The sequence below is a fragment of the Oryzias latipes genome, chromosome 24 (genome assembly GCF_053564925.1).
Source record: "Oryzias latipes strain Hd-rR chromosome 24, Olatipes_Hd-rR_3.1".
NCBI classification, from domain to species: Eukaryota; Metazoa; Chordata; class Actinopteri; order Beloniformes; family Adrianichthyidae; genus Oryzias; species Oryzias latipes.
Window position 1 is genome coordinate 16,861,395 of NC_136260.1, and position 25,033 is coordinate 16,886,427.

The window sequence follows — 25,033 nt, forward strand, 5'->3', positions numbered from 1 at the left end:
GTGAGTTTGGTAAAAGTGGTGGTTGTGAGTGAAGAGGGAGTTCCCAAAGTTTGTATCGGATGCAACACTCGCGTGTGGTGGAGCTCAGCAGCAGAGGTAGCCTTGACTGTTACAAAACAAGGGAAGAAATGGGTTAAAAACTTGAAAGTGGGGATGAGAAAAGGGAGATCCAGGAGGACAAACATGAGCAGAGGGCGACTCACCCCGCGATTGTTGCTTCGTTTGGGTATTCTGCTCACAGCTGTCTGCTTGTGTATTTACGTTTACCTGGAGACGGGTTGGAAGGCCTCCCTTGCATCCTCGGATTTGGGAACCCAATTTGTTCAAAATTGGGGTCAGTTAAAAATAAACTTGGCCTCTGCAGAGGTAGAAGAGCGAGAGGAAAGCTGGGAAATCTCCTACATTCACATTCAGGACAGTGAACCCACTCTGCACAAAAAGGTACGTTTAAAATACGTGTTTCTTTAAAGATTACTTAGACCAGTTTAAAGTGGTTTAAAGCTCTCAAACCCTTGAAGGGTCTAAGTTGATGCTCGTTCAGTAAAAGCTTAAAAGATAACTTGTCATTCCCTTTTCTAGCAACTCAGGGCTGCTATAAATTTAACAAAAAACTCAAACCTTCGTGCATCAATTCAGTGGAGTGGCACATCACACAAAAGACTTCAAGCATCTGCAGGAGCAAACAAGCCTATTCACAAACCACTCAACGAGTTTGACCCCTTGACCTGCAGAATCCGGGCAACTCCACTTCCCTCGTTTCGGTGTCTCCCTGGTTCATTTCCCGCTCCACTCAGAAAACATGCGAACCTGCCTCGGATCGGATGTTTTCCTCTCTTTTTGCAGCGACACAGCTGTGTTTGCTTGAATCTCTCACAACCCAAAGTTACTCGTGACAAACGATGCCGTTTTTCAGGCCACACAAATCACTCCAGGCGCATCGCACCACAATATGAGGAGAGCACGTGTGCACCATCAATATTACACGAGGCCATATGCTAACTCCCCAACTCCTGAGATGTCCTTGAGGAGCCTGGATCAAAACTATATGGCATGTGTTACCTTTTTTTCCCTCTCTCAACTTATACTTCTCTGTTTCTTCTCTCGCTTTAAGCTCTTGTCTTCAAGATCACTGTAATACTTCTGCTCTGTCAGGTCACGATGGCACCGCTCTCATCCTCTTGCTTTTTCTTCTATAGTGATTCAAAATGTGGCCACCCGCCCCCCAACCATGTTCCTCCGACTGCTCGCTGATGTCTTCTTTTAGCTCAGCGGACTAAGTCATGTGCTGGAAATCGGAGTCTGGGTGTTCATGGAGGATGAAAGAGAATTTCAAAAAGTGCTCGCTTAGTTCCGATGACTTAATAACTAAGGTTAATCACATGTGAAATCTTTGTCTTACCCATTGACTATAAATGAAACCTGGACAGAGTGAGTGTGATGTCACCAATTCAAAAATAGTGTACTTCCAGCGAAATGAATTCAATTCAGACACCGTTTTCTTGATACGGACGGCGCCATGTTGGAGCTAGACGAAGTCAGTGGCTGTGTCCGAATTCCCACCCTAATCCCTAACTACTAAAAAACTATATAGTGAGGGAGCATGAAGTGCCCTGGATTTTAAAAGCAATTCGGACACCATGCTCACTAATATTTTTTTTTAATGGTGAATTTGACATAATTAATTTTACAAAGTGAAAATCTCATTGGCATTTTGGGACAACCATTTATGAGTCCACTGAGTTCTGAAGATGAAAACGTTGATGTTTTATTAATAAAATACATTTAAATACATTTTCTTTGCAAAAATTGTTCAAACGCAATGCATTTTTAGGGAGCGTCGATGCACACTGGTCTTTTGCAGAAACTTCCGGGAAATTTCTAGGGCCCTCGATTTTGGAATTGTAGATTCGGACAGCACTTCAAAAAGGCGAATGCACTATATCGTGCACTATGAAGGCATTAGTGAAGGAATTCGGACTCAGCCAGTAAGTAGTGATTTGTCTGAGTCAACATTTTGTGGCAATCACTCTCACCAATAAGGAGTAAGCTTGTTGGAAGGCCACACCCCTACCACTTGAAAGCAGGTATAGGAGAATCTGTCAAACGATTGGCGTGGGGCCACACTTATATTAAGGCATCAGTTTATATTTTGAATTGCATTACACAAAAAAATCATAAAAAATAATTGGATTAACAAAAACGTTAATCCAATTAACGTTTTTAACGTTTTTAAACAAGAGTGGTTATTCTGACCAATAGAATGACTGAGTGATAGCTGTTTATTTCTCTCTAGAAGTCTATGGGATTTTGGCATCTTGGAGCTACTTCCTGTTTGGAATGCCAAGGGGAAGGGGCCACTCAGTCCAGGGTTCATACCCAGCCAATGGTTTTACCCGGTCATTGACAGCCTGATCAGATATTGATGATCAAATAAATCTAATGTAACAGTTTGCAGTAAATGCTTATAAAGCTCAGTTTTGTGCATTGATGCGCCAGAAAAAGAACTAAAACGACTGGGATTTTCAAAAACAATGAAAATAGCTTTTTTGTGGCCTAGTTATTGCTGTGTCCCTGCAGAGACAGCAGCTTCATGAAGGTATTTGCCAAGAAACGCTGAGGTTCTGCTGACTTATAAGAAGTTTTCTGCACTGAACTTCCAGCTTTGCTCTGCTGAAACCACCTGAAACCAGGATGGCAAGAGTTGGATGGAAAAAACATTTGCCCATTTTCAGTTTGTGGTTTTGACTGATGTTGGTTTGTCTTTGGCAGGCAAACTGCGTCAAGCACACAAGTTTAGATAAGTGATGAAGATGTCAGGGGTCTACAGAAGTTTAAAAGACCTATCCACACATATATGATCAAATATGGTACTATGGCTTTTAAAATATCACAAAAGTGAATTTCTTAAAACAAATGACTATAGATGAAAGAATGATTTGGAAAAAAAAATGTAAGAACATCTAAATAAAATGCATGTTTTTCATGTTAGGACGATGTAAATGTGGAGCCGCTTTGTGTTCAGCCCAAATTTAGAAGCAAAGTGAATTTTATGGATAATAGAATCGAAAAATATGCAAAACCTGAAGAATTAAGGCATTTCTTGCAGCTACTTGTTTAGTTTAAAGAAAGGCATAGGATATTACGTGTTTGTTTTTTTGTAATAAGGGGAAATCAAAGAATTTGTCTTAATAAAAAGTTTCAAAAATCTGCAGGTTGAAGGGAATAGATTTCTTAGTTTTGTTTCTTTTTTACAAAAACAGACCCAGAGGCAGTCACGCTAAAACACACACTGTTTATTGAGTGAGACTAAATTATGCATTTTCTTTAATCATTTATCTCTCACACTCTTTGCTTCCTGCTGGGAAAAAGAAGACATGGATGAGTTGGTAAATTATGGACAGACATGAAAATGTGTCGGACCAAACAACAACAGCAGGGAAGGGAAGCAGAGACACCGTCAGAAAGAGACAACAAGAGGAGCAGACGCAGCATGCATGGATGACTCAGCCTCTGAGTTTTACAGTCCAACCGACGGCTTTCTATAAATCAACGTGGCGCATGCACAATATCCAGCCGACACACTCATGTGCCATTTGTTCTCCTTTTAAAAGAAATAAGTAAAACTGCTGCTGGAGGCTTAGTCAACTGTAAGGAGTCAATATATCATTGTACTTGAAATGAACTCTTCTGCTGCCTTGTGTTTTCTCATCATATTGGAAAAAAGAGTATTACAATACAAAATGCATGCGTTACAAAAACACAGGTAACAATTTAAAATACGGGTCACTTTATTAATGCATGATTAAGCATTGATTAACTAAGAAAGCGTTAGTTTATTATGAAATGTTTATGAACAATTATGCCATCATTATTCTTTAATGCATTAGAAAGCATGAATAAAAGTTTCCTTTGCAATTGCTTAGCATTATTATTATCAATAATCATTATGTATGTATCAACATGTTAGTCAATCAACATAATTTAACTTTACTTACATATTAAATAATATACTCAGTAATGCAAAGTAATGCATAAAAGTGTCTGTTAACCCTGTATTTGAGAGGTAATACTTAATTATGCATTAACTAACACTAATAATGGGGCTTTATTAATACATTTTACCAAGATATTTTTGGACTTTTGGAGCTCTGTGTGCGTGCAGCATCCAACATTTGTCTGGAATGACCTCAGAGCTCACAAACCTTGGATTTCTAGCTATGAGACAAACTATATCAATGATAATATTATTGAAAACACATAATTATAAAAAAAACCTTTTTTTTTTTAAATATGACCTAATGCTAAAAGGAAAATAGAAACAGTTTATCTGGTTTGCTTGTCACCTTAGTAAAGCCGATTTTGGAGGAAGTATGAGCTAAATTTCAACTATTTACTGTTATTTTATTGACTGGCACCTCCAAAAACCCTCATCTTTATTTGAATTATATGTATTTTTTTAACTTTTATTGTTTCTGGCTTTGAAGATCTTTGACTTTAGTTCCGTTTAATTAGTTTTGTTTAAGTAACTCAGCTGGGGCTGCAATCAATGCAGCAGCTTCCCGTTCCTTAATTAACTTCCAGTCAGTGTGTAAAGCTGCTATCAGACAGAATCTTCTGTGGCTTCCTGTCATGCTTGTGTCAGCTGCTGGCCTTGCTTTGTACTTTTCTTGTTAAATTTAATTTCCCAAACATCCACCGCGGCACAAGCATCAGTTTAGTCAAGTTTTAACTGTTCTAATCAATAATTCGCTCTGCTTGGAAACGGACAGAAAAAGCGCTATTGTGCCGCCTGCCAGTCAGGGTTGGGCTTCAGCAGAATTTTAAATGCAGTGACCGAGGTCGTGTCTGGGAATACTGAGGGATGATGTAAGAAAGACTGACAGGAAAAGAGAGGGACTGTTGGAAAAGAAAGAGAGGCTTGATTTCTGTAATCCCAACAGTGTGACCACAGCCAGCTCTCAGGCACCTTTAACCTCCCGCTTGGAACCGGGGAGTCGCATGAAATCAGGAGCTAAGACGTTGACGTGCAATCGGAGTGGGGCCAGTTTTCCTGTTCATGCCAGGAAAACTGGCATTAGTAGATAGTCCAGCTATTTAATGTCACTAAAACTCAACCCCCAAAGGTCGTTATTGGGTTATAGATAAAAATACGGGTTCAACGTGAAAACCTGAGATTGTAACTGAAGCCTCAAAATCTTTTTATGTTTTGTAATTCTTAAATAATAGTCGCCAATCTACATCTAAAGGCACACGCTTTAAATTCTTTCATCAACTTACGTTTTCTTGCAAGCTTTTTAAAATGACACAGGAGTAAATCTGTGGGAAATAGTGCCAATTAATTGTGCAGTGGATTAATGGGGTCAAACTGGGGGGCTGGATGAAACTGCTTTGCCAGCAATCCCTGTTATACCTCATCCCCAGGGAGATTTAGAGAGTCTGTGCAGGTCAGACCAGTTCTTTAACAGAAAACCCATCCAAGCATGTCTATGGATTCTCTTTGAATGTTGATTAGAAAAAAAGTACTGCAAAAAACAGCTTTAAAAAAATACCATGAAATATGAAGTCAGTGTCCAAAAGGGATGAAACTTTTGGAAAGATGGCAGCTTTACTTTGCCATGTTTAAAGACTCTTTGCCTTCCATAGTCAAGAGTTCTGTTTGGTCCTCACCAGAGTTCATCTGAATTCACTTCATTTGGGACATGTGAAAGATTAAGGTAACTTTTTTCATCAACCTTAAGTAACCCCAGTTTGTCCGTAAAGTAGCTTTTGGTTCAGTTGCAAAAGAATCCTGATGCAGTTCCCCTACAGTCTGTATGCAAATGGACTAAAATTAGAGTAAGTCAAAGACACCATAATAAAGAAAGAGTAGTTTTTTTTCTTAGGTGTCTTCCCAACAATCTTGGTGTGGTGAAAAAGTGGGCATGCTTGTCATGAAATGACAAAGGCAAGATGAGTAAATTGTTTCTAAAATTCCACAGTCTTCCTTGATTCGTTTACAATTTAGCTCTCACAAGAACAAATAACTTTAACTGTAACTACACCATATTTCAGATTATTTCCCACATGAAGCTTTCAGAACCAAAGAAAAGCATGAACATTTTTCCCATCAGATAAAACTTTTATTAATGTAATTAAACCCTCTAAATTTGGCAATCTTTGTACATAACAGGTGAAACACCTGTAGCTGAGATTTGATATACACTATTATGAAATGTGTGTAGTATTTTTATATAAGTAGTATCACTATAAGCATAGAATCTTTTGGAAAGGTTAACACACAGTTTTTGCAAGGTATTTAAATGCCCACTCCAATGAAAATGATGTTTTTGATATGATCTTTTGGCATTTTTGTCATGGTGGAGGACATAGAAGAAAATTAAGATAAAAACTGAGAGAAGATTATGGGAAATGGAGGCGGGCTTACTCTGCGCTAATGGTCCCGCCCACGAAATTCTTTAAAAACATGCCGCTCTGCAGAAACTATGTTCTAAAAAAACAATACAGGGGTTTGATTTTTTCCTAAAAAAGGCAGAATCAGAATTAAAAGACGACTGGGAACGCTTTTAAAATAGATCAAATCATCTTTAAACAAATCCTTTTCTATGGAAAGACTAAATCCACTTTTTCATTTGGAAGATTGCAACTTTTTACACAAAACATGTACAGGATGTGCTATTTTTTAATGTAAAAAAAACACAAAAAAAGAATGGAAAATGTCAACCTGTTTCATGTGTCCTTTGCATGAGTTTTCTGCACAGTAAGCTTTGCAAAAAGGGAATTTATGCAAAGCAAAAGACTCTTGAACACCACCTAAATTTGATGTTGTAATATTAAAGTCTTTCTGACAGTTTGAACAGCATGCAGGAACATTTAACTTCATAATTTTGTGCAACCAAAACAAATAAGCTCATACTTTATTTGTGCTAAACAACCAAAATCAACTAACATTGTTTTCTTTCAAAATATGTTAATTAAAACGTCCTGCTTAAGGCGCTACATGAAGAAAACATGTTTTTGTTTTGCTTTTTTAAATAAAAATAGACTTCTGGACAGATTTTATCTTAATTTAAGAGAAATAATCAAACATTTTTTTTAACATTCAAATAGCTTAAGGCAGAAATTAAGCTCACTTCCTCTGAAAGATTTGAGCTCAAGATTGTAAGTTCTGCCCTTAAGAAGTACAAAAAAAGCTTTAAAATAATCTTTCTGTTCAAATGTTATCGAAATATGCATAAAAGTGAACCATCCTGCCGCTACATACAAGGTCTCCTACACAGAGGATCTACATTTCATGATCGAAATATGAAAAATGCAATAACTACCATGCAAAAAAGGATGTGGTAACTAGCAATACAGTGGATGGTTGTGTGACACTCACTGAAGAGGGGGAGGGCTCCAGTGTCAAACTGTCAGGACCCGGGTCCCGATCCCACAATCCGCCCTTTGGACAGAACTTTTTTTTTTAAAACATTCCAGGAAGTTTGCAGCCCACTTCCCCGCTCCTGTCAATGAAAGCATTGACCATAAAAGTCCCCGAATTTTGTCTTTGCACTTTGATTCATTTACAAACACTCTTTCTAGCTGCTCTTGCTTGCACATTTAAATGATTTAAAGTCTTGAAAGCATCAATAATAATATCAAGGAGAGGAATCAGACAAATCGGAAACTTCTTCAGTCTGCTTGTCACTGACTTTTGAGCAACATTTCAAAACAATTTTGAGCTCAGCAAGACTCCTCTGCTCTAACGACATATCAAACACAGACCTAATTTCTGGGATATTTTCCAGGGAGACGAGCGAATATTTGGATAGACAGGCGCACAGATTGGAACTGTGATGAATAAGACCCTCCATCTGTCTCCCAAGATGCTGGCCAAACATTGATTTTTAAAAGAGATGAAATGAAGAAGTGTGTTTTCTGTAGTGGGTTGGATTGATTTGACATATTCAACCTTTTTAACTCACAATGAGGCATTCCAATGCATCTTAGGCACAATTAGGACATTTGAAACTGAGCCAAGGAGAAATGCAGAAAGCTACTATTTCTTTAAACATAAAAATTTGACATAACATGGATGTACGTTAACCCCAAAAAAATCTAAAACACCTGAAATGGATTGACAGCCAAGCTAATAATCACAGATTCCCACAAATACATTGCAAAGGAGTGAAGTTGCATGTACCTGCAATATTCAAATGTTCAAGCAAAGCTTTTCAAAATAACACTCAAGCTGAAGTGAAAAGACTCACTGGATTCTCTGATGAGCCACTTGAACTAATTTGACTCCCCGCTGGCAGCTTAAAGAAGCAGCACAGATTCTTGACTTTATTTTCTTCACTCAAGGGAGTATTTTATCAATTTTCTGTAGAAAAAAAAACTTCAATTCTGAGTGGAGGGAAATTGATTTCTCTATTACTTTTATTGACAGATAAAATATGGAGTATTCTGAAACGATGTTAGCATATTTTTATATGTGAACTTAAAAATGTTAATGTTCTGTGATGAATGGTCTCTGAAGCTGAAAACACAATGTAAAATGTTCACCTTCATTTTTACTCCACTTTTTCTGCACAAACTTTGCTCTCCTTCGTCGTTGTTGGATCATCTGAACTGATTTGCAGCTTTCTTCATCTTTGTTAGACGCACATTCCCATCATGCCGTGATTGAAAGGACTTCCAGATGCTTGTTTACCATCTGCAGAGGAGAATTGGAATTTCTTCATCCACCATATCTGATCCCAGGCATCCTAATTTCTTCTCTTTGCTTTGCTTAAACAAACATTTCACCCTCCAGCTCTGCATACATTCAATCTTCTGCAGTTTCTTATGAGATTTTACAGCAGATTAACATCCTTTTTTCAGTTAGGATCAGAGAAATCCTTTATATCCATATATATATATATATATATATATATATATATATATATATATATATATATATATATATATATATATATATATATATATGGATATGTAATGCCCTCCCTGACTGAGCTGGGATAAATCATTCCCACCAGGAATAGAGGATCCTGCACAAGGAAACAGCTGCATCTGCAGCCAGTTTTCCCTGTCAGCCATTGACTACCACCTGCCCATAAAACACATGTTGAAGGTTTTTATAGTTTGATCAGTTTACATGTAGCAGAAGGGCTAGGATTAAATATTTCAAGATGAAAACTGAATAAATGATTTTGTGTGCAGGATTTCTTTTTTATCTAAAACGTCAAAAGAAGTAGATGTCTTGTATCTCACAGGATGGCTACACAACATTGTTAATAGATGGAAGGTGGGGTCAAATGAGATTCTGGGACCTCTGTTTTTCAAAATAAAACTAAATTGCATGAATGTTGTAGAGGTTGAGCGTCAAACTTTTACTTTTTAAAATCCTTAACAGTCACAATTTAGTCTTCGAGTTGCAAGATGTTTTCCTACACTTTCCAACTTCCATAAACTAAATTGAAAATGTTTCCAAAGTCTAAATTATTTTGAGGCACATTTTGGAAAATGAGAGGGACCCTGAAGCTCAAAACTTAAAAGTTTTGGGATATTTTTCAACACTCTTATCGAAAGTGTTGTGCAAGTTGTCACAACCAAGCACTTGTGCAAAAATTTGGACCAACACTGTGATGAGACTAAGAGGAAAACGGAGCTCTGTATTGGACACTGAGCCATGAAAGTTGCATAATTAGCAAAATGCTGCAGAAAAATAATCAAATCACATTATCGTCATGCTTGAAAAGCAAAATATTTTGTGGATTTATAGCAAGATAACTCGACACAATGACTGAAACTTCCACTAAAAGCACAAAGTATCACAAGATGAGGAAAAGAGTCTTCAGTAAAACAACCAGCTGACCTAAATCCTTTCAAAAACCTTTGAATAGTGCAGCAAGTTGCCACCAGAAAAGTAAAACTTCTCAAAATAAAGCACATCATTTCTTGCTAAGATCATGCAAGGAGCTTTTCAAATAGTTGTCGCTGCTGGCTAAGACTCAACTGTGAAGGGTTTTCTTCTTAGCTGAAAATCTAGTACCATCCCATACCATAGTACCAAACTGGCCGCTGAATGTGAATCTGCACCCATTGTTTCTTGACTCCAACGTGGCTCAGGCCGCATGTCGACACATGTTTATATATTTTCCAGTTCAGCGCCGTGACACTGGAGCTGCTCGCAGCAGCAGTTGGAAATAAAAGCACTGATTGTTGCTTTGATCCACTTCTGTCTCTCCACAGAAACAGCCCATGTCACCAGCAGTTATCCATCAGCTTGTTTATTTATGAGGACTTTTTCTATTTTTGGCAGTCTTCTCAGACTGGTCCATTTTCAGCTCCACCGTCATCCGCCTCCTCCGGTGTTAGAAGTTTTCTCTTGTTTTATCCGGCCATCTCATGTTCACACATCCACCCTGCTCTCCCTCTGGGATTATTCATGCTCAGCTTGACTGCTCACACTTCTCTCACACCCGTGCAGCGAAGCACTAATCCAAACCCACATCCATCCGAACAATTAGAAGAACGACTAAAGCACTTTTGAAATTTCTGTGAAATCACATGAAAAACTAATAAAACTAATATATGTATATACATGTTGCTTAAATAGATGAATAAAAGTTAGGTTTCTTTATTAGGAGAGCCACACAGGTGGAAAACAGTGTTAAAAAGTGCATTACTATAGGAAATGACCAAAAAAGAAACAGCCCAAAATAATTCTGGTTTTCTTTGGTGGTTTCTTTTATTTCATTTTAAATCTTAATAAACCAAGCTATACCAAATATACCATAAAATCCATATGGATTAAAATATGATAATATAACTCAATTTAAATATTTTTTTAATCAAAACTTCTTTTTTTTAAATTAAAGTGTCAAATGAAGGCTCAAATGGTCATGTCAGTTTTTTTAAAATAAACTATCTTTTTGTGTGTGTGTGTGTGTTTTAGTTGTTGTCACAATATTTTCTTGTGTAGATGTATTTTTCCAACAGTTCCACATTTTTTCCAACCTTTTTCAAACAATTTCAGCTATCATATCAATTCAAGAAAGGTGAAAACCCTAACGCTAAAGCCTGGACTCTGGATTTATGGGCTGACATGGGATCATGGTTTACACAGCTTAGCTTCAACACTTCAGCGCGATGCTGTTTGCTGTTAACATCTTCTCTGAGCTGCACACAACTTACTGTTGCCTGACTGAGCATGAGGCTTTCACAAATCTCATCTCTGCTCACTGATGAGTCACCAACTACTATAATAAAAGTTAATTTAATACTTTAAAAGCTTACTATATCTTTTCAATTTGAGGATTAGAAGTATTCATTCTGCTAAATCTGCCATTTTAATTTAATCACAACAATGCCAGTTTTTTAAATAATGGTCCAGATTTAATCTTTTTTCATCTTTTCATTGTTTACGCATGGTAAACGTCATCTGTTGGTAGCGTTTCAACATTTATTATGTCCTTACTGTGTCCTGAGTGCATATTTTTTAACTTTTCTGTCATTTTTTTTTAAACTGTCTTACATTTGATTTTAAATATTTTTGAACAACTTTAGATTCAGTTAAACTTGACCTAAACCATATGCTGCTGCAGGAGTACTCTGGCTTGCTCCCAACTTTACTAAAATTTTGGAGTGTGACAGCTAAGAGATGCAGGAAAGACTCACTATTGAAACAGAAAAAACGTTTTGAATATTAAAGTTAAAACTTAATGAATAATGGTCCAGTTGCGGCCAGCATTTTTTTTGTATATTCCTTGTTGTATATTCCTGTGGACTGATTTGTTGTTTTTGCAACAAGTTTTTCACTATATCCAAATATCTCACAAACCCAAACAGAGTTTTTTGCGGAGTGGAAAATAAAACAAAGCCTTCAGGATAATTAATGACTGTTTGGCTTCAGGGTTGGTCAGACTGTGATAACAGCTAATGCATCATTTCAGCGTTGTCTCTTCCTTTTTAAGCAGATTACTGGCCTCAGCTCTAATCATAAACACGCACATTCCAGTATAAATGAAGCGGGCCGAAGCAAGCTCTGCCAACTCTCTGGAATGTGATCTCAGCTGGGCTGCAGCAGCTGGCTGATGGTGAAGCTGCATTCTTTTGTAGCCCCCAGAAACAACTGAACTTTCCATGTTAATGTTCCCAACCTTTAAGAGTGGAATACATATTAATGAATAGCAACCTTCGTTTCACTAAAACAACAGTGGAAAAATTCCCCACAGAGCACAACGTGACCCAGTTCCATCAGAGCTCAAGCCTACACACAACTGGGTTGCAGTTCTGAAGAATAACGCTCATGTTACTGTTTCCCTGGACTCTATGTCTTGAGCGCCCCACTTTTGTGTCTTTGTTACTGATCACCTGTGTGTTCAACGCCAGGCTCCGCGGTGGCACATAGATCTGCAGCCGTGGGCCGGACCGAAACCTTCCCTGGAAGATGAAGCTAAAAGGTTCCTCAGTTACATCACAACCCCACAAGTGAGTCTTATTAACTTTCAATTAGGTCAAAGTGAACACAATTACATTTTTTTGCATCCATTCTAATACTCTAAGCATCATTTCATTTATGTATCACTTTACTGACAAGGTAATTAACTATACTATAGTCAAGAGAATTCATGAAAAAGTAGTTTTGGGATGTCTTCATGTACTCTGTGTTAAAAGTAAAGTAGATTAAGATCTAAAAGAACAATGCGTGCTTGGGAAAAGTTGCAAATGTGAGCTGTGTCATTAAAAGACAGGCAACGGTGAAGGAATATCCAGAGATGGAGATAAAAAACCATTTAAGCTATAAATTATGCTTCATTACTTCCACTCTGAAGACTCTCCTACTACTAAAAAGCCCCCACACAACACTATAAACATGCTCATACTAGCTCAAACGCTCACAGATACTGGTAAAACTGCTTGCATTGTGTGAGTATTTGTTGTCGTGTGTTTTGTGCTTGTCTGTGTGCGACTTACATGCCATTAAAAAGGTCACACGTGCTTTAAAAAACACCAAACTTGTACATTGCATAACAAATGCAAGGTCCAGCAGTGTGTTCATCATGCAGAACCCAGTTTTCCCATGTACTTCTATGGAAAATTACAGTATATGATGTGTTCCAATTTGCCGGAAAAAAAGCAAACAATAAACCAGTTTACCATCAAACCTGAAGCTACATATGCTAACCAAATAACTCATCAGAAATAGTGACATTGAACACTAACATCTTCACTCACTTTCCCATTCAACTTCCAATTTGAACCACAGTTTTTCGTCTCCTTCTTCTCACAGCAGTGCATGGGCAAAAACTGTACCCAATAATCCACTTGTGACTTTTTTATTTGCACCATTTTTTTTATTTGCAGCAGCGTTTCTTTTTATTTGCAGTTTCTTTAACTGTTCGCAAGGTTACTTTCTTTTTGTAGCAATGGTGAATTTCAGCCACTGCAGTTTATTATACAAGGGACCACTCCACCACAAAAGTAAAAGCCCCAACATACTATCTTGCATTTCTAATAGTGTATGCAAGCATTTTTAGTAGTAGTAGTAGTAGTAGTAGTATGTAGAAGTAGTGGTAGTTTTTAAGCCTTGTGCTATCCTATGCACTTTACCATAGGGAGTTGGGTCATCTAGACCCACTGGACAGTGTGCTGAACCTTTTTTCTTCAATGATTTGTGATCTTCACTGGTGTCCATGGATTACATGAAATCTTTCCACCTTTATCCACCTTTGTCATGGTAGGGAGAACACGTCAAGATAGCACAAGGGTGACGTTGTCGTAGTGATAGGTGAATATCAAATATTGTTTATGGCCTGACTTTATTTTCATAAATGGAAGCATCTTTGTCTGTAATAATGGCTGACAGAGTAAAAAGAGAACCCACAACACAACCATCCCAGTGAAAGCAGCCCCCTTTCATGTAGAAGTGTGATGACAACTACAAATCAGACAACATAATACAGGTCATGGAAGTTGAACCCAAGCTGTTGCAGTGCAGCACCATGCATGTGTGATGATTTGAGCCCTCAGCTGGAGCACATTAGCAATGAGTAAGCCAATGGCTGCATGTTTTCAACTCCAAACAATAGTTTGAATAGATTACCACTCAATCTGTACTGTACTATTCTCATGCCTGATGGAACAAAGAAACATCAGGACGCTTTTGTTGTCTGTCAAATGTTCAAGTGCACTTAGCTGCTTCTTTTTTCTCCATCTGACATTTGATTGTATTGATTTATTTGAAAGCCACAAAAAGTTGCTACTCTCAATGTGTAAAAATACAAGCTCACTCAAAAGTAAACCATTACTTTAAAATGATGCCGTTGTAACGTAAGACCCTCATTTTCAAAAATGTTCACCAAATTTACTGTATACTGTAGCTAGCAAATGCTTTTTTAATCAAAGTGATTCAAGAAGAGACACAAAGTTAGGTACCTCTGAAAAATAAACGTTTAATTTTTAGAAACATGAAGCTGTAAATCACTTTTTTTATGCCCCAACTCTATAAAGTTTTATAGTTACAAATATGATTTAGGTTTTTTGGTTTTGTTCTAAATAGAAAATTTAAAGACAAAATCCAGAAACTTTGGAAAACAGGATCTTTATGAGTTGGATAGTGAAGCTGAGAGATGTCATGTAAATCTGAAAGAAAAGGGGGGTTAAAACAAAGCCCTGTGGAACGCCTGTGGAACTTGACTCTTTCCCCTGCTTTGAAAATTAAATTAGACAGGCAGGATTTGACCCAAATAAGAATTGTGGCCAAGATCTTGAGCAAAAAATAAAAAACATAATGATTTGTAGTTTATTTTAGACTCATATGCTCATTTGATTTAAATGAAGACTTTACTGATTTTAAAAGCATCAAACTTTTTCTCTAACAAGTGTTTCATGAGCCAGGAAAGTGATCCGTGTAAGAACTTGAATAAATAAATAAAAACCTGAGGTTTAAAATATTGTCTTATCAGATCAAATTATAAATTCAGAAATCTGTAGCACATGTTCTTCAGCATATCAGGACTTGAATCTCCTTGTTTAGCATCGCAGCTTCATCACCGTGGGGCTTGGCAGAGCTGCTCACACATCAGCCACAGCTGTGCACATTGATGAAACATATGCATATTTACACTGGTTGAGCACTGTAGGCCAAATGCATGTTGGCTAAAGGTCATATTCATGCATTCATTTGTAGCTTTGCTAAGATTACGGAAAATTAAGTTGTTTTAATAAAAAGTGGGAGTTAAGCTATTTCTAATAATCCTTTCTTTGCTCTGACAAGTCGGTTAATAGAAATTTCTGTTCCTTGCTGTGTGGAGAGCTGCTTTAAGAATGCATGTTTTCTTTTTGCTTAGGTGTCATGTACCTCATTATCCAGCAAGAGAACTGCCTGGAAAGGCTCATCTAAGAGCTGGGCAGTTTGCCTGGATCCCAAATATAGCCTGATACAAAAGACAAAAAGCAAAAGCTGCCGGGTCTACTCTTTTGGGTGAGTAAAAACCAATCACATCCATTTCACCATGACTGGACAGCAAAGCAAAAACATAATTTTCTGCGACCTTTACTTCATTATTCATAGTCTAACTATAGATGGTTGCAGAGCTTTTATTTTGGGATGCATCTCACTGAAACCACGTACACACCGTCCTTGGTATTGCCCAAGTGCCACTTTACATGAAATTCTATTTAAACGCATATTTTGAGCTCAAAACTCTATGCACAGCATAGCTATGCAAGTTTTTACGACCATTTTCAGAATCTACATGCAAAACACATGGCCACTGAATGCATGTAGCTAGTTAAACCAGTTAAAAGGTCATTTTAACCACTTGAGACAAATCACTTGCATTTGATAACTTCCCAGCTGATGGCCAAAGTTCAGGGTATGAACACGTATAAATTAATAAATTGCAGAACATCTAAAATAAATATTGGGTAATCTAACGCTGACCTGTCCAGGGTGTACTCCGCCTTTGCCTAACAGTAGCTGGGACAGGCTCCAGAGATCGCAAGACCCCAAAAGGGATTCAATGGGTTCAGAAGTAGATGGATGGTAACCTAATGCTTTGTGCCTCTAATATAATCTGCGACAAAGGCCAATGCTGGTGGGTTCCAACTTGACTTTCTGCTGACCCTGCATACTTCCAGAGCATTCCCTGTTAGTTCTCAAAGTACACGATCAAATCCCTTCTTCAAAATCACAATAGACATCTGGACCAGGTGTGCAAACTCCCAAGATCCCTCAAAGATTCATGCACAGATAAAGAGCTTAGTGTACCTGGGTTGAGGCAGAGCCCAGACTGTTCCTCCTTAATCTGGACCTTCGCCTTTTTTGTTACACCAGTTCTTTTTGCAAAAATTGTTGGAATTGTCAGATTAATTCCAACAGAAAACCTTCTGTCTGTTTGTACAGCATCTGTTCACATTTAAGATGTTAGTTTCTCATCCAACAACCTTAAACTCAATTTCTCTGTTTTTTGGTCTAATTTCCACCAACAACCGGAGAGTAATCTGAATATTTCAATTCTCTTAGTTGTGCTGAAAGTCTAAGGTGTAGGCTGGAGAAGAAAAGTTACTGTTCCCTGAGGTGCTGTTGTGCCTCTTATGAACAGATGAGAGTGACTTGGGAGGTTTTATGTGAGAGAGAGAGAGCTTCTTATGGACTTTAAGATATGAGATTTAATCTAAAATCTTTGAAAGCTGATGTGTTTTAGGAGCTGGAAAAGGACAGAAGCTTTGAGTGGTTTTTCCTGCCTCATTCGGAAAAAATGTCTTCATTAAAATTTTAAGCTACATAAACCAGGCATTTGACATGTGTTCAAGAAAACAATTACATTCACACTGGACAAGCATGGAGGGGTTTCTTCTTCTTCTTCTTCTTTTTCCACCATTTACTAGCGCATGTCCGCCACCTACAGTTGGCAGAGGCTTGGTGCGAAAGGTCAAAGTGGTGCAAATCGCATTGTTTGGGCACAAAACGAAAACGGTTCTGTTCATTGCTAGCATCCTCACAATGGCGCATATACCATCATGTCAGAAGATTGACCTTGTTTTATTTTTATTTGAAAAACAAACAGATGTCATAAGGCTGGATTCACCAGATTAAACACTTACGCTAGTCACTAAATCTCCCTGATTGGTCAAAATTCGAACTGGCTGAGCTGACAATACATGTTCTATGGCCATGTAGTTTGTATGAAAAGCCCGAAAATGATCAATTGTGTAGCTATACGTGAACGCGAGAATTTTGAATGTGGAAGCCTGAAACGCACGTTTATGCACATTTATTATGAATTTTCATTGGAATTGATCACATGAACATGTGTTACTGAAGGTGGTGTGTATGTAGCTTTAGACAAATAAAAGATACTTGAAGGAATGGGAGTCATGCTGCAGTTGTGCTTGAAGTCAATGTTTTTAAATGGCTGATAGCCAATGATACCAAATACACAATAAAAACATAGGTGTCCAAGTGGGCTCACTGGACCGTTAATAAATAAAATAGCCCTATTCTGAAGGATTTTTGGATAAATTGACAAAGAATGTTAAGGAATTTTCAGTAAAACAGCAAATCAATTTCAATCTTCAATCTTACTTAGATTCTGACTTTTTGGTCATATTTTTGACTCTGGATTTTGAGTTTTTTGCTGTGTGAGTCAAAAACTAGTTCACAGCTGCACCTTAAAACATGATATATTTTTTTTAAAAAAGCCATCGTGTTTATTTCACGGCTTTGGTGGGCATTCCCTTTTGCACTTTGTGTGTTGCTGATGTACCTTATTTGCATGCTGTTTAATGAGCCTTGAAGAACTCTGCCCGGACGAGATGAGCAGCTGGCCTCTGATTGGTCTGTTGCATGTCGGTCTGGAGGGCATGTGGTGTGAAAGAGATGCAGGTTTTTTTCTATGCAGCACAGCACTTTTCCTCTTTTCATCTTTTTTTCCAAATACATCAACAACATTGCTCTTCTTTTCCAAGAAGGAATGTAAAATGAAAAACAATCATGCTAACATTCATGCTGCAATTTCTTTTCTTTTTTTTTTATCACAGCTGCAAGGATTAGAGTAAGATCCTAAAAAAAACTATTTCTAAATCCTCTCACTCTGCAAATCAGCAAAAGAAAGCTGAGGCAGAAATGAACCAGAAGCAGCTTCTCCATCCTGGAAGTTTTTGTTCCTAGTGTTTTCTTCTTAACCTCCTGACTACCAGCAATGCAAATTTCTCCTTTGTAGAGAACATTTTTTAATCCTGAATATCTCCAGACCACTGCATGTTACTGAGTTTACTCAGTTTGGTATCTATAGAGGACATAAGGGTTTTTTATACAAAACCAAATGTGACGGGGTGGGAGTCTGGGAATTGTAGTTTTTGGTGGGTTAAAAAATGTGCCTGGACATCTCTTTATTTCTCTGGTAGTCAGGAGGATATTAAACTGTGGTTAGCCAAGAGAGAAAACTAAAGTCATTGAATTGGAATAAAATATAGAGATTTTCTACCATACGTGATTGTGTTAGTGTGCACTTCTACCGTTGATTGTGTGTTCTTAGTGTACAAAGTCCATGTCTGGATCTGTAAGGTTCATATGTGGACCTTTAAATGGACCAACAAAATTCCCAAAGTCCAAATTGGTTTTGTATTTTTGTCAACACATACTTCTAAAAAGGTAACATCACGGAGTTTTACTGCAATTTCCTCTCCATAATTCGTCATTTTACAGCAGAATTGTCATAGCCCTTGTTCAAAAACGCTGCACATGGTATGATAGGATGGGTTAATTTGTCAAAATTATCCATCCAATTTCCTTAAAATGAATGCTACTGAGCTGCTCTTGAGCTCATAACTGTCTTGAACTGCTGAAAACGATTTGTGCTTTACTGATTTGATGCTTCCCTGACCAACCTCTCCTGCAGACTGACGGGCATGCAGCAGTAAAATTACAGCAGGTATGTGGGCTAAAGCACAGCAGGGGAAACAAAAATACCTGTGCTTCATCACTAATGGATCATGAGTATGCTAATGTGAGGAGGCTGCCAGTCAAGGAGACAAAGACATTGATAATAATAATAATAAGTAAAGGAGCAAACTGAAGTTCACAGAATCCTGCAGAATGGAAATGAGCTCATTTAAAGCAGATATCCACTGAAAGGTATTTTTCTTTTTTATCACAAATGGCACACAAAGGCTTTAACACAACTCTGTCCACAGTCTGTGGAGGTCTTTTTGCATCAACAGTTGCAGAAACGTACCAGAAATACCACACACATGAAAAGGAAACTATTCAGTACCTTGTGTTTTTCTAGAAATGGTTACTTTTCTAAACAGATTTAGATTCACCTTTATTTTCCCAGTTTTTCAACAAAGAAATAGGCATCTGCTCCGTCGGCTTGGTGCTTAATAGAAAGAAGCATTTTCGCTCAGTGCTGTTTGCTATAAATATAAATATAGTTCCAGCACAAATGAGACACGGGGGGTAAAAAAGAAACCCTGGGTAAAACTCAATACTGCTGGTTAAGGTAGAAGAAAAGGAGAACAGAATGACATTTTTGACTGATGCAAGAAAACAGTTGGCACATGAAAATCTATTATAATTAAGCATCAGCAGCCTTTTTTATGTTTTAGTTTTTCAGTTATAAATTTTATGACTCAATCTGCAAAAGTTGGGTAACTATTTCAGGAACTCAATACATTTTTTAAGGTTAATTTTTCACTGATGACAGTAGGTCTAAATTTCTAGTCTAAAATGAAATAATTCACTTTTGAGATACTTTTGTGATATTTACTAGAAACACAGGCTTGTGAATCCTGTGCTGCAGGCTGGGAGTGAGTGACTGGTCGCTGGAGCGTTTTCTTGGGAGATCCGGGTGTCAGGTCCACTGCTTCGATCCCAGCCTGAAGCAGCTCCACCAGCAGGAAGCTGAAATGTGGCTCCACCGTCTCTCTGTGGACTGGAGGGATCCCAACCCTGCTGCTGTGGTACAGAATCAGCATGCAAACAGCAAGAAACTAGCTACCATCCTCAATGACTTTGGGCACAGAAAGGTAAGGAGTTTGCAACACATTTGGGTGCATTATGATCCAACTTGTACTTGAAGAAGTCATTTCTTTTTAAAAGGTAAAACACAACATAAGGATTATGTTATCATTCTTCCATGATGTGAATGAAGTTTTCTCCTGTTACTACCACATTTTTCAAAGCTTATCCACATTTTCTCCTCCTCCTGTGATAAGGATCTCCATATGATCAATCATTTACCCAACCGAGCACACTACTGCCATGCATACTAATACATGTATTGATTTATCAATACAAAGCTGCTTTGAAAAAATTAACGACTAAAAGCCAACAAGAAATCTTCTTTGCTATTTAAAATTTCTAAAATTGAGGATGCTTGTAATTCATCTTTACCCTAAAACAAGTAACACATCCATGGTGAACATTTCAAAGTATCATTTAAACAGGAAATGTTCATGTAGAAAAGTCAAAATGATGTGTTTCTTACCACTAAACATGCATGAAAGTCTTTTGTGTTTGTATTTAATTATAACTCGTCATTTATATTTAAGGTTTTTCCTGATTCAAAAGACTTTGGATAAAGAAATACTCTGAAATTGAATTTTAAGTTTAATTTTCTTTATGTTGGTCCTTCATCATTAGAAAAATGGTAGAACACTATATTCATCGGAGTGAAAATTCGAGTGAATTAAGAACTCCAGGCACCTGGCAGATGATAGAAACAGTAAAAAAAAAAGTTTTCTTAGAAGAGATTGATTTGATTTTAATTAATCTTTCTTTTAACCTCATCCATCCTGATACGTGTCATTTAGGGCTGGAAGTATTTCCAAAGTATTCATATTTATACAGATGGATGCAAATCACAAAAATTGGCATATAAAGATATATATTTGGGGGTAAAAAAATAATTGCATAGGACAGAATCTTGAGTTGTAAAATTTCCCACTTGACCTGAAAGATTCCCAGAATTATCCTCTCACATTTCTGCTCTTATAGGATCAATGTACTGTTGGCTGGCAGATCAGACATCCTAAACTAAATCGTACTTTTAATCAGGGTGTTGTGCAAAGGTTCGGCTTTATTACTTGCTGTTTTGTTTGTGAACCAAACAGTTTCCTTATGTGACATATTTAAAGACTTATGAGGTTTTCTGTTAGAACATATGAGCAACCCTGTGCGCAGCATGCAGTTCTGAAGGCGACGGTGCTCGTCTGTTTTGAATGCAAAGCCATGCGTGCATCCTCGTAATGAGGTTTTAATGGGAGTACACAGTGCTGGAGGGGCAGTAGTTTTTTTCTGAAAAGCTTTTGATCAACCTCTGCAACAGAAAAATCACTCGATAAAGCTAAATGTGGATTTGTGACCAGCTGAGAAAACAGACTTTGGTGGGACTAAAGCCTCAGACAGGAAGTTACTTCACTTTAAAGATGCCAGTAAAGTGATGTTTATCAGAACTGGGCGGGGCTGGCTCATAGGAATCCTCTTTGTTCTGGGGAGAAGACATGTGAGCTTTATGGAAACTGAAATGTTTTCTTTCTATCAAAGAAAACTCAAATGTAAAGAGATCTGCTGCTCTTGCATGAGGTTGCTATTAGCCTTTGTCGTGGAACCAGTTATTTAAATAGTCATTTTGTGATACAAGTACAAAGTTTGGCATGGATGTTCCTTAGGATTCCCTCTTTCAGAAAAGCACCTTGGCCACAAGAAAATCCAGTGTATTAAATATATATAAAATACACAAGATCAAAATTTTAAGACTAGTTATGAAATTGCATGAATGTGCATTTTAACAAGGTTCAAAGAATAAAATACAGGATCAAGAGGCCAAAATAATTTAATTAAAACAACAATTTAACTGAAATTGATTGTTCATTGGCTGATCAAATGTTTAGGGACCATAACACAGAAAAAAAATCCTGACATGCCCTCAAAACAGACATTTAAAAAAAGGTAAGTGGCAAACTTGACTATTTTGTGTCATAACCCTGAAGATCTTTCAAACTACCGTTTCACAGCGTCCAACCTCACCAGCAATGATGCGCTCTAAAAGGTCTTGCTTATGCACCTCAACAATTCTGCCATGTTCAAAGAAATGGAGCTATTTTTGCCTTTTGGCATCAGGAGACCTTGACTGGACGTTTACTGTACTTATTAAAAAAATATAATTAAATCCAAGTTTTGGTGCAAATTCTGGCTTTTAAAGGCAGAGGGACAGTCCTTTTCATTTAGCTTACTCTAAATTAATCATCAGCAAAAAACATATTTTTTTTGCATTTTGAAGCTCTATTTAGAACCTTTTTAAGTCCAGCTTAAGAAAATGCAAATTGTTGCATTTTTGTGATGATGAGTGTATGTATAATAAATGTATATAACACTATTCTGGACGTATCCCTCAGGTTAAAAGACAGCATTTTGTGCGTCAACAGCCCATATTGTTGAATCTGGGGCAAATAGAAATAAAATATATTACTAATAATCAATTGTATGGCCGCCATATTGGATTTTCATGGCAAATGTGCTTTTCTAAAGGAGGGGATCCTTTGGTAACGATTTGTCTGAAATATTAACCTAACTGGCTCCACTAATGAGCAAGACATTGATCTAAAGCGGGTCCTAAAGCTAATTGCTCTAATGTATTTAAACAACCTGCCAAAAAATATGTCAAGATACAAATGTACGCAGTTAGAAACATTTTTAATCCAAATAAATACATTTTAGCACCATTTCATATATATATATTTAAAAGATATTTGGTAATTTCTATGAACAAATTTAGGTGTTTTTGTTTATTTTAACAATTTTTAATTATAATTTTTAATTATATAAACCTAATTTCATTTCATTTTTTATCTTTACAGTCAATGAGAAAATTCTAACGGAGGGGGAGTTTGTAAAAGTGCTGTGTTCTGTGAGATGTACATATAAAAATGTAACAATGAACAATTCAAACTGCTGTAAATCTCAGAGGAAAGTCAAGTTCCTAAAAATAGACGTCTAACTTTGAGCCTGCATGTTTTCCTGGACATGTATTTTCTTAGAAAGATTCTCTTCTCACAGCTCCTGCCTAAATCTAACAGACTTTTTGGTTTGTTGACAGGTGGATGTGCTAAAAGTAGACATGGAAAGTGCAGAATGGAAGATTCTGGAGAACTTAGTGCTAGAAGGAGTTCTGGACTCGGTGGGTCAGCTGCTGTTGGAGATTCATCTGCACTGGGCCGGGTTTGAGGTGGGCGGCGATGACCCGTCTGTGGTGCGGTACTGGTTCAGCCTTCTCAAGGAACTTGAAGATGCTGGTTTCCATCTTTTTCACACGCACACGAATCCATCCAAGCCCTATCTGTTTCTGCATAAAAACATCCTAAACGCCAGCAGCGCTTACATCCTGAGCTGGGGGAAGTGGAAGCCTTCAGAGGTTCAAAGTTCAGATGAACCAAAAAGTGAATGAATGTGACTTTAGAAGACTGCTCGGGCCTCTGACGGACTGGTGTTGCAGGCTGGAATCATTCCCTCCAGAAGCTGCTTCTGCTGGATTAGTGGCTGCAGGTCAGCTTGATTCCGTCAACAAGCGCCATGTGATGCGATGCAGAGATTTAGACACAAGTGGATGTAAAAGTTGGAAAAAGAAGTGTAACTCAGGTAGCAGCTGCAAATATTCAGGTTAAAAACTGCTTTTTAGATACATTTATCTTCTCATGCGATTTGATAGAAGAGAAAAATGGCTACTGCAGCTTTTTCCTGGCGGGCATGCAGCTGTAAAATGACAGTTTTTTCATATTGACCATTTTTCACTCATTTTTATTTTGGCTTTGTGACTTTTGTGTCCATTTCTTTTAGGAATATATATTTTCTGAGTTAGGGATGAGCATAAAGAAGCTAATTTCCTCTTAAAACTTTAGAACATTTTGAAAGTTTTTTTTAATCAAATTTCCTTTTATCGCTTTAGAAAATTTGATCACAAACTGTCAAAGTATTTATGATGGGAGTTTTTCATATTTATGAGTAATAAAACACTAATTCATGTTCAAAGCAGGTAAAAAGTCTACAATGTTTATTTCCACAAATTATGATGAAAAACATTTTGACCAAAAACAGATTAAGCTAACAGGATAGGACGCCACAATTGGAATAAAACAGGGTTGAGAATTTAATATTTCACGTCCAGATACTAAAGTTATTCTTTTTCACGTGATCACAGGCGAAACCGTTAGAATCTTGTGAATGAATGAAAGAAATAAAAACAAGAAGACTGGATACCAGTCCTTTGCTTTCGCCGCAAAACGTGTTTCACACCAAACTAGGAGAATGTACCCAGACAGACAGAATTTGAGACGTCTTCAGTCCCAGAGTTTAATCTGTCCGTCCCAGCCGCAGGTGATGACCTTGGAGGTTTCGTGCGGATGCCACAAGGCGCTGATGCACACCTTGTCGTGAGCCTTGATCCTGTGGTAGAGCTTGGTGGTCTTCCAGTCCCAAATGTTGAGCTTTCCGTCTGCGTCCCCTGAGACCACGTAGCTGATGGAGGAGTATTGGTTTAGGGGGAAAATGAAAAATAAAAGGAGGGCATGATTAGCACTTTACTAAAATTACTTGTGACTCACTTTCACCTGCCAAAAGGTGGGATTCAAAATACATTTATATTTATATATATATCCAGCTCAAATGTTGTGGTGTTGCCATGGACATTTAGACGAAAGGGAGGACACCTAGTCAGAGGTGGTGGGTGAAAAGAGGGGAAGTTTTACACTGATGCGCTGGCTGAAATTTGGGATTTGGACTGTCTAAATTTGGGGCTCTTTTTTTAACATTAAAGGAAATATGAGGCAGATTTTTCCCCCATCTGCTCTTTATGAGCAGATGTTAGTATCCTATAAGAAGTCTGATATTGTGATTCAAAAACTAAAAAAAGAAAACAAAAAGATCATATGTCAAAAATAGGACATTTTATAATGCCACTCTGATTTTGATCTATTGTAAAAGCTATACCTTTATAATTATGATTATGCTGTTTTAGCCAAAATACAAATAAAAAACCTGTTGTTT

General features: G+C 37.4%; 2 protein-coding genes across 2 annotated transcripts in view; one reads left to right on the forward strand and one right to left on the reverse strand.

The window, feature by feature from the left end:
* mettl24 (methyltransferase like 24) lies at positions 1–24,030 on the forward strand. The gene is made up of 5 exons (XM_011491621.4): positions 1–441; positions 12,376–12,474; positions 15,336–15,469; positions 19,794–20,019; positions 23,091–24,030. The coding sequence occupies exons 1-5, from the start codon at positions 154–156 to the stop codon at positions 23,436–23,438; spliced, it is 1,095 nt and encodes a 364-aa protein (XP_011489923.1). The 5' UTR covers positions 1–153; the 3' UTR covers positions 23,439–24,030.
* Positions 24,025–25,033, reverse strand: part of cdc40 (cell division cycle 40 homolog (S. cerevisiae)) — a 15,486-nt gene continuing 14,477 nt past the window's right edge. The window contains exon 15 of the mRNA XM_004083491.4: positions 24,025–24,505. Within this exon, the coding sequence (XP_004083539.1) occupies positions 24,328–24,505 (178 nt within the window). The 3' untranslated portion in view covers positions 24,025–24,327. The remainder of the gene's footprint in view (positions 24,506–25,033) is intronic.